The 11,085-nt window shown below is 38.9% G+C and overlaps 1 protein-coding gene across 4 annotated transcripts in view; it reads left to right on the top strand.

The window, feature by feature from the left end:
• The first annotated feature begins 400 nt into the window (after positions 1-400).
• Positions 401-11,085, top strand: part of EPHA6 (EPH receptor A6) — a 449,435-nt gene continuing 438,750 nt past the window's right edge. For all 4 annotated transcript variants that reach the window (XM_017832764.1, XM_017832762.1, XM_017832763.1 and 1 more), the window contains exon 1: positions 401-518. In XM_017832764.1, coding sequence (XP_017688253.1) covers positions 413-518 — 106 coding nt within the window. In that variant the 5' untranslated portion in view covers positions 401-412. The remainder of the gene's footprint in view (positions 519-11,085) is intronic.

Here is an 11,085-nt window from a genome sequence, read left to right as displayed (position 1 = left end):
GGGCGAGACACTCCAAGCCTGAGAAGCTGAAGCCCCTCGGCGCTACCTCCGGCCGGGGATGCGGGGCACCGTGCGGCGCGGCCGAGGGAGGAGGCTGGTCCCGCCGACGAGGCTGCTGAGGCTGCCAGGGGCGCTCCTGCGGGGCTGAAGGTGCCACCGGGCAGAACCGCGGGAGGGAGCGGGGCGCGACCCCCGAGTCCTCGCCGCCACCGCCTCGAAGTTGCCGGAGCTCTCCCGGTTCCCAGGGCGGCTGCCGTGCTCCGGGACCCCGCCGGTGGATGCTCCCGCCCCGGCCCGGGCAGCCCCCAGTGGCATCGCGGGCAGTGCGGGCAGCGCATCCCGCGTCCCCCCCGCGCCGGCCTGAAGGAGGACGGGCAGCCCCCGCGGGCCGAGGGCACGGGGAGCACCAGCCATGGGGTGTTGTGAGATGAAGGGATTATTGCTCTGGAGAGTCGGCCTCTTCCTCCCCCTGGTGACAGCGCGCCCCGCCGCCGCCGGGCACGTCGCCAGCAACCACGGTAAGTGAGGACGGCCGAGGCGAGAGTGCGGGTCTGGGATCCCCGCAACTTTGCGGCGGGGTGCGGAGATGGAGGGAGTGGATCCCCCTCTGCTCGGTGCCCATTCTCTCCCGGCCCCTGATGGGGGCACAGGGATGCGGGACACGGCGCCGCCCGGAGACCACCGCTCCCTGCCGCCTGTGCCCCGCACAAGTTGGGTGTTTGGGGACAGCGGGGCTCTGCTGCCCATCCCGCCCCGACAGGGCGAGGTGATGTCCCCGCTCAGCGGGATAACGCCCCGGAGCTCCCCACAGTCTGCCCGGTCATCGCCGGCCGCCGTGGTTTGGGAGGAGCAGCATGTCACTCGAAGGTACCTCCCGGTGTGACGGAGCGGTGGCATCCTTTCACTTGAAATGTGGTTTTAAGGTTTACCTTAAAAAGGTTTACCTTAGAAGGCTTTACCTTGCCCAATGCAGAGCACCTCCAGCATGGGTTTGGGAGAGCTCACCGAGCGTTAAGGGAAATCACTGCTCGTCCGAGAACTGCCCAAAGGCGTCTGACTGTCCTTAACACCCAAAGGCGTCTGACTGTCCTTAACACCCAATTTGTGCGTGCTACGGTCTGATTGTCCGGAAAAAAATCCCGTTTAAAATCTCTGTAAGAGATGCGTGCTCATCAGGTCTTGCCGAAGACGGTGTTTTAATTCGTGTTGTAAGGTGTACGTGTAAGAAAAATACCTCCGAATTATGAAGGGAATCATTCTGTTTGTAAAAATGAAAATGCATAGCACACCTAGAGGATATAAAATATGATTCGGAAGGACTGAAGAAGCCCAAACCTGATTGTGAAACATGTTACATATTATCAAACACCTGGTAGAACAGAGTATTTCCTTAACTGCTTGGTTTTTGTACATCTCTCTATTTAAGTTATAGAGGATACACCTATTCCTAAATTTTGAGTCTTACATACTTTTAATATTATTTTTGTACAGTTTTTCTTTTTTGAGGTTTTAGTGTGATACGACTGAAATGTGGGAATTGAAGAGTATTGAATGAAGCAACTAAATGTTGCTTCTGCCACAAATTATTTTACCTGCTGTAATGAAAGGAGTACTGAAAATGGTTGTGGTAGAAATGATGGTGAGAGAACACAAACTGGGCTTAGCCATGGAGTGCTATCAAATATACAGTTCATGTATTTTCACATTTTTGTTCTACAGTCTATTTTCAGGGTTCATTTTATCCACCTGAGTAACAGTGAAAACAGAGAATAAAATACCTGGAAAAGAGGAAAGTAAGATAGTATGGCCACAAATACCCTGTGCCATCAGCGTGAGTTATGGCAGGGACATTCCAAGTTACTATTATTCCTTTACATCTTCTATGCTGAATGTGATGAATAATTCCAGTTTATAATAGTATAGGATAGAGTCATATCAATGCTATATTAGATTTTGCCCTTCCCCATGGCTTAGGAGACATCAGACTCTCACAGTAATACAACACAGTTTTCCTTTTATGTCACAGACACTACTGCATTCTCATATCTGCTACATTACCACAAGGCCTGACAAGACACACGAATGAAGTTTGAAAAATAATCTATTGCAGGCATCTGCATCAAAGGCAAAGAATTTTTAGCAAGTTAGGCTAGGTTTTAAACTAGTATTTGATGTTCTAGGATTAAATTTTAATTAGTGTTTTAAAAGGAAAGTGAAAAATGGGGAAAATAGTTGCCAAAAGAATTTAGCCCAGAGAAAAGTCTGCCAAGGATGAAGTGGGTTTTTGATGTTGGCATAACTTTCCAACAAGTTCTGCATAGAGTATTGGGGAGTTACCTGACTTCTGAATAACTTCCCTTTCTTGCTTCAAAACTTCAAATAAAAGGAGCAACCTCTTGTCTTTGGTATGGTCGTAGTACCATACAAGTCAAACAATAAGTTTAACTCAAAAAAACCCAGATGAACTGAAAACTGACTGAATTAATACAGGTGCTTTAATGTGCACAACCCCACCTGATTAATAAAATTCTAGCAAGAAGAGTCTCCTTTTAATGATGACTTTCTCTAAATCCAGGAATTGAATGAAAGAATACTACAATAAAAAAGTTGCCTCATTGTTGAAGCATTTCAATGTGCAAGTTTAAAATGCTATTTACTAACATTTGGCATCTCGTCTGTAGAGGATTTTTTTAAATCTTGTGAGGAAATATAATCTCTTAAATTTTCATAAAGTGATATTTTCATCATGCACCTCTTGGAAACATGTTTGCAATAATTGCTGTTGTGTTTTCACTAGTAATTATAATATTGATATATTAACTTGGTTTTGCTATCTAGTATATTTGGTCTTCTATTTTGTATTTAGAAACATATCAGCATTGATAATAAATTACAAAGGAATGTTTTGTTTGGGTTTCTTGATTTTTTGTGGGGAAAGGATGGAAGGGCAATAGGTTTATTAATCTGACTTGGTAAACAGACAGCCCTTCCACTTCTCTCTTACTGGTTTATTTCCTGTGATTAAGGAGGGATTTTTAAAAAATTAATATAATCCCATTTTATCAATTGGTATTATAACTATGTTGGGATTAATCTTTCTGCTTTCATCAAACAGAAAGAAATAAATACTTTGTTTTGTATAGTTCCAAGGCTCTTAGGTTGCCTTTCTTCACCCAGTAAATCAATGTGTGGTGTCTTACAGTATCTGTAACAAGGCAGACACAAACAATACTATTGACAGGAAAGCAAACTTACTCATTCATCTTAATGGAGTGGTAAGTTCAAAAACAAATTATGACCATGCCAAGGGCAAGTTTTTACTGCTAAGAAAAACCCTGCAGGTGTTCTGTGTAACAAAACTGCCTGAAATATAAGGCTCAATTAGTGGAGTTAGTTGAGTGCTTGCATGTCCGGGTTAAATTTCCAGGAGTTGTCCGTGACATCCAGTATGAACAAGTTGCATTACTAGGCAAGGTTTCTGCCTGTGTTGTAGCTTTGCTCTTTTATTGAAGAACACAATGAATTGGGCAATTGCTCTAAAACCTAAATTTACAGATAATAGCCTCTGTAGACCCGTGCAGTTCTTTGTGCAGGACATGTAGGAGGTTTTCAGATAAAGGTCACGTCAGGTAACAGCTCGATGGTACTCTGTGCTGTCTGTGCACACTTATATGTTTCTACTTATACAAACCAGAAGGAATTTTTGCATCATGGCTTCTTTCAGGTTCTATCTGCCATTATGTATCACCACACAATTAATTTCTGAAGTAAACTATAGAATTTGCAGAGTTTATAACACGTTATGTCTGTCAATGAACTGTAAAAGGAAGCTGTTGCTTTTTCAGTTACCAGGTACTGTTACATCTTGTCAGGTTATGCAAGGTTGGTCTCTTTACACATACCTCTAAAAGGCATCTGTATTCATTCTCTTCTTCTTACAAAAATATGGAGGTAAGAAATAATGTCATCAAGTGTCACTTCTCAAATTCACATAGCCTTCATTTTCACAACTACACTTGATGTAAATTGGACAGCTCAAAGTAAAGTTATTTGATTCTGGTATTAAAATATCAGACAGATTACTAATGACCTTATGTCATTCAGCAGTTGAAAGGAGTTGACTTATTTTTATTCACATATTTATTTTTTTAGAAGTGCAATCCCCCACAGATAAGCACTCTTTCTGAATACAGCTCTGAGAATTTTTCTGTAGGAACAAGGAGACTAAGTGTTTGGAGTGACTGAACTTTTCTCTGAATGAAACTGATGTTTTTCTGCTAGAGGATATCTCTCATTTTGAGGACTTAAAGCACTGTAAAGAAGGCTGTGCTGCTGCCTGTATTGTGTTAATCTTGCTGTTCAGTTGTCCAGCTAATATTTTTTATAAACAACCTTGCAGAAAAATTAGCAAATTAAATAAACAAAGCTTTTAGATGTCCCACATCATTATAGACTTGAGTGCTGGTGAAGACTTTGGAACCTCTGCAGTTGTAGACATACATGAAGTGACCTGTCATCAAAAGCCTTGATTTGTGTGCCATGAGATGAATAGATTTAAGATTCGTGCTTCTTGATATATTCCTGGTGGTGTGCTTGGCAGTACTGAGTGCTATTTGGGTATTTTGCTAATTGGACAAATGAGAATGATTGGTATGGAAATATTAAATATTAAAAAAAATGCATAGCTTAAGCAGATATAATTTAAAACCAAATCAGTACAGTAGTTTTTCATGTAATTTGCAGGTGTGGAAACACCACAGAGGAATTGAAGGGTTTCCTAAACTCTACAACTTGGCCTTGTTGAGAAACGAGGCAAGTAAAAATTTATGCTAAATATCTTAAGGTTTGATACAGAATGACCATTCTTATCCTTCTACAAATTTAACTCCTTGGTCAGATAGCACTTTTTTTTTTCAAATGGTTTACAAAGGAAAAAGAGGGAAGGAAAGAATATATAGTAAATTCAGTTTTTCTTAGGAAAATCTCCTCTTTGTTTCCAGATATATGTTTTTAGATCTGAACTCTACTTAAGGGTTTGTTTAGGATATCTGAGGTTGGACTTTTCACTTGAGAATTTTACAAAAGTCTAAAAGTTCAGTAAATTTTTTGTCAGTGAGACAAAGAGCAAGTCTATATCCATTTTTTGGCTATTTTTTTAAATTAAAAGTGTAACAGCTTTAAAATCTCCTTTAAATGATTAGAGATAGTTAGAAAATTATAAATATATGCAATAGGAGAAGCATTTTATTGTTATTATATCGAAATACAACATAGCTATGTTAGGATATATTCTTGTTCCAGCTGTGCATATTTCCATTAGGATCTCTGGATTTCTCTACCTTGGCATTGGCACAAAGAAGAGACTGACCTTTTGCTTGATAAGCCTGTTAACATCTGGGCTCTGTGACAGAGAGAATGGTAAATAGTATGGGAACAAACAAGTAGGTAAATAAATTATTTGCCCAAAATCTATCCTGACCTCTGGGAACCACATTATCATGCAGAAGAGGCCAACAAAAAACTGTCTATTCCAAATAAGTACATCTTCAGAAGCTGGTTTTGAACCTGTAAATGATATGTCAAGGTACTGGAACTGAGAATTACTACTGAAAAGATTTCTCTTACCTGATAAAAACATGAAACTCTGTGCAGCATTTCTTTCTGGACCTTACAAAAGCAGGACAAATTTAAGTGACATTATCTTTAGCTGATTCATTTCCATTCTAATCCCCCTAGTTAGTCTTCCAGGCTAACACTTATTCCAGCTCTCCTTATATAAGTTCCAGGGATGCTTCCATTATCAATCTTGCACCACCTTTTGTGTAGGTAGGCTATTGATCATTCCCACATCTAAGAACAAGTCTGTTCAAAATAGTCATTAAAGAGAAGTCACTTCAATTAATTCAGCAGCCATTTGTAATCTGAGTACTAATTTTACTGTGTTACAGCACAAAGCTTAGAGGCCAATCTTGGCTTTAAATCAACTGCCTGTTGTATATGGACGTCTGAAGGCGGCTAATCCATTTTATCAAAAACACCCAAACCAAACCAAAACTGTCCTGACAAAATTAAAAACAAAACCCCTCAAGATTTTCCTAGTCTGTAGGAAAGTTTTGCTGATTCAATTGTCTCACCCACACAACATAATATTTCTTTCTGTTAGCATTTCTATCATTTATTGTCTTGGATATCTGTGTTTGGACTAAATCCTATCATCCTGTAAAAAAAAATGTGCTGAATGGATTGCTAATGGTGTTAATTATTAATTAGAGATGAATTTTAATAAATGAAGGTATTTTTATAATGTTGTAGATACTTTTATAGATAATAAACAACCACTGGCCAAACAATGCATGGATTGTTTTCCCCCCTCTAGTTTATGATACTGTACAAGTAGTTCTCTGCTCTTTAAACAATTATTTCAACCTTTAAGCGAGCAGTCACTACTACTTTCTTTAATTAATCTATTCCCATTCTAAACATATAAAACTTCGATAATTATTTCATGCTTTTAAAGAAAGTAGGGGTATTTTGATCTTTAAAGTAAGACTAGATTAAAAAATTGCTCTAAGATTATTGACTGACATCACTTTTGAGACCTCAGTAGACTTAGTTTTTTTAAATTCAAAAACATTTTTTGTATGAGGAGATTATATCTAGATTGAAAATAAAGTTTCCTTTCTGTATAATAATCTGAAGATTTAAAATCTGTTTTGTCTCTAGGTAGAAACAGAAGTTCTTGGTTTGTGTTTAGGTAGATTTCTAAGAAGCTGATAGATTTTTTTTTTCCTCTTGAGAGGTGGTTTTATTTGTTCTGAGTTGACTGAGTTCCAGACACTCTTTGAAGGTGTCTGGTGTTTGCTGACAGGTTCTCCAAAAGAGCAGTATCCAATTAAGTACCCGATGTTTGAGGGTTAACTGCACAGCAGCTCCTGAGAGGTCAGTGGAGGTCTGTGGGACAGGATAAGCAATACCTGTGTGAGAAGCACTAACGTGAGCAAAGCAGAGTGAACATTTTAATATACATTTTAATATGTTAACTGCTTTGGTAATGCAACATTCCTTCATGCCAGTGTGGTTTTAAAATTACACAAATTTTAGCTTAGAATAAAGTCAGTGCTGTGTCACTTCTGTACAAAAGGAAAGGTGGGCAGGAGGCACCATCCATACCAAAGCACTGTGGAGGAACGCACAGAGGGAGGACACAGTTAAAAGGTGTATTTACTGGGAGCTCTCCTGTCTCAATCCATTTAATGGCTTCTGCACCTAGAACAAAAGGGGAAAAGTCACATATAGCAAACAGCATCATTGATGCATGTAATGAGTGATTTGTTTTGGCTGGGGACCCTTGGTTAGAGAGCACTTGCTGCTGTAATTTGTATTCTCTGACTGCTGGTTGCTTCTTAGTTTAAAATAAAGGAATAAAAGAATGAGTTAGAAAGCATTCCATAAAATAACGCACTAGCATTTTAATCTTGCTACAAGTGATTATCTTTCTGAATTTCCCCAGGCTAGTTTTCTCTTTGGGTTCCAGCCGCTGATTTAAAATCAAATTCTATCAAAAAAAATCTACTAAAATTTAGAATTGTTCAATTATATTTTGGACATCTTAAAAAAAATAAATCGAGGGAGATCTTGCCATTTTTTCCCTTACTGCTTCCAGTATTCCCTTAGTGCTTCCAGTATATGCTCAAAATCGATTTCGTCAAAAGCATTTGGATGAAGGATTCATATTTCAAAATATGGTTTGAATCCAGCAATTTCTGCTAAACTGAATGGGGCCATATAAAAATGCAAAGTCCTTCACACTCTGTTATGTGTGGCCACTGAAGACCTTTGAAAAGGAAGGTGAGGGAAATGTAAAACATTTGTCTCTGTTAGATTGCCTTTATTTGTATTGCAGAGTTTGCTAAACACTTACATGCCAGAATGATACAGTAGAAACACCCACTTAGAGGGTTATTTTAGATTTAATCATTTAGTTTAGTGGGCTTTATTTCTTAGAGGGACATTTAATTTAGGTAAATATGAATACTGTTAGTATTTAGGAATGAAGAAATATGATGGGAGAGCTGTGGCAAACAGGAGCTTCTCAGCCAAACTCTCAGATGCAATGGAAACCCAAACTCTGTTTCTGCTGAGACAACAGTAAGAATATTTACCCTCTGATTTTGGTATATGATAAAAAAGTCATTAAATTGCATATTTCCAGACCCAGAATTTCAGAAAGAATTTCCATTAATGGCTCCTCTTGATGCAGCTTATTATAATGATATTATCATAAACTCCATTTCTCTATAGACTACCTAAAGGGCATCTCATCTAGTGCAGAGAATGGATGGTGGTGGTTGGAAGGAATCCAGAACTTCTTGGGGCTGTTGTTTAATACCTGGCTCTGTGCAAACATTAGACTGCACACAGTTATTTTTTTCGCTGTTGAATCCCTTCAGAAGTACTATTTTGCTCAATATTCTTTTGAGTAAGCCTTGTGTGTCTTTACAGCCATTGTTCTGAGGAGAAGAGTTAAAGGCTTTTGGCTTAGGTGGACAGGTTGTGACATCCAGTGCATGTTCCAAGGAATTAGGTTTTTTGTGCTCAGAGGTGGGTGGCAAGGGTTGATACAGCACCTTGGTTTTCAGTGTAGTCTTCAGTGAAACTCAGGGTTCTTTTTTTTTCCTGTACATAACCATGTTGTTCTCTGCTAGGAACATTGTCTTCCTATTTTAAAAATTCATAATACATCAAAACTCAGTTTGTAAAAATATTGACTGCAGATGAAGTGGATTTGTACCACACAAATGAAAGAACTAAAGCCTTTTTTGCCGTTTTGTGTACCTGGTCTCTAAACAGCCTTCCTGAAGTCAAAGCCTCAACCTCCCAGCAGAAACCTTGGCCAGCTGGTCCTGGGAGCTGTTTTATTCCCACTGCCATGAGAACCAGCTATCTTTGATGTAGCTTGTGAGCCATTGGGACTTCAGTTCTGGTAGTCCCTGACTTCTAAGTGTGGGATTTGCTAATCTCAACAGTGTGAAAATGTAGGTAATATGAACTTTCCTTTCCTACTGCAGATTTTATATTTTAAAAAGTTCATTTTTTTCTTTCCCTCTTCACATATCATTCACATAGGGTGCTTTATTTAGATTCAGAGTGTAAGCCTCCACTAAATCATCTGAATTCCTTAACACAGGAGAGATGCCATCTTCCATGGGGTAAGCATTAGATGGTAATGAAGGCATGCACCTTGCCAGGAGACTACGTTAAGCAGCAGTGGAATTTTGAAACTTGCATTTGAAACAGGCTCATTTTCAGGGAACACACCAGATTTGTCCTCTCTACCTTAAGAGCCATAAGGATTGTGATCTCCCATTCTGTGGCTCTGTCACTTCATTTGGCCTTGCCTTTCTTTCCTCTTTTTACTTTTCTTAACCTTACTCCTCTACTAACTTTTTTCTGTCCATCAGTGCCCACAATTTGCTTTTTGTTTCTGTTTTTCACAGCTCTGTTCCTCATTTTGTTGCATTTGATTTTTGGATGTTTCTCTTCCTTGTCCTTTCACTCTCTGAGTGTTGAATGAGATGAGACAATGGAGATGGAAGCATTCTGTACTTGTTGACTTGGAAGGAACAAGATAAAATGAAAGGACTATCTTGTGCAAATTGATACACAGAGTCTGTTAAGGGTGGAATGCTCTAAGTTTTGGCAGTGCAAAAGTTTCCAATTGCTGTAGAGAACATGTTGTGCCACTTGGGTAAATGTAAGCTTGTAGCAGAAGACATCATCAAATGTCTGTCAAAATGCTTCAGATCACAGAAATGCTGGTCTTTAAGATGCAAAACACATTTTCCCTTCTCTTACTCTTGGAAATGTTTGAATTTTTTGTAGAAGTCCACTTCAAACATAGGGTTTGAAACAGAATATTTTAGTTTGAAAAATGTTGGAAAGGCAAAAAACTATGTTATAATTTCACAGTTAAGCAACAAGAGCCACAACCATAGAGGAGGTCACATAACCATAATGGAGGTCACTTGTAGCTACTTGCCCATTTTATTCCTTTCTCATGGTATACTTGTTGCCACAATACATTAGAAGTTCCACTAATGCTTAGCCTATTCACTTTACTACTAATAATTTTCCTTACGAATTTTGTATTAAGTAGTTTTGATTTTAAGTAATGTACTGAGGCCTTAGCATTAGTGGATTTCCACTATATTAGAGCAAATTAGGAAAGTATTTTTAATAGCTATAGTCCAATAGATGTATTTTATACTTGAGAGATATGCCTCAAGAAATAAAAGCACATGGATATTTTGCAAACAAAAAAGAAGATCAATAATAGATTAGGCTTGATTAGATGTTGACATTTAGAGCTGCACATGGCTTATGTTAAATCTAGTGACAACAGGCAGTCTTCTCCTGTTTTGCATTTGTACCTCCATTCTTGGTTCAGCTGGATCATGGAACATCCATTGCAAAGGTTAATGGACACATTAACATACAGCTTGTTGGATGGTTCAGGCTTCAACCTGGAGGGCTGAATGTTTTATAATCCAGTTTTCCTTATGTGGAATATCAGTTGTTTAATTTTTTTTTCTATGAAATTCTGAATTGCTTGAGTGTTTAGATGAGTCCAGACTAATTTAAGGACTCATTTTACACCCTGCCTTCCACCATACACTTGTTTAACTCCACTGCAATTTAAGCATAGTTGCACCTGACTTGCATTCTTTTTAAGGGAGAAAAGAGTGAGAATTATGGTCTTTAGTTACTTCCTTTCCATTTAATAAATATATCAAAAAGTGATCCTAACAGAAAGTATTGCTTCATCTTGGTATGTAGGTTTTGCCAACAACATCTAGCTGTTTATTCTTATTTCATTTTTCCTCCTGGTCAGTTTTTAATGCACAGTTTTCCCTCCCTCAGCAGGATTACCAAATTGATCTTTTCACCCAATTGCCCTTTGCAAAAACATAAGCTTTTCCCAGTCCATAATTAAAAGCGACTGAAAGGTCCCAAGAGGTTTGTTAATGTTGTGTTTCTGCCTTTCAATTCCAACCAATACTGTTTTCTTTTACAAACAGTAGTTTG

This window comes from Lepidothrix coronata, unplaced genomic scaffold (assembly GCF_001604755.1).
Source record: "Lepidothrix coronata isolate B3197 unplaced genomic scaffold, Lepidothrix_coronata-1.0 Scaffold205, whole genome shotgun sequence".
NCBI classification, from domain to species: domain Eukaryota; kingdom Metazoa; phylum Chordata; class Aves; order Passeriformes; family Pipridae; genus Lepidothrix; species Lepidothrix coronata.
This window is presented reverse-complemented; position numbering and strand designations above follow the sequence as displayed.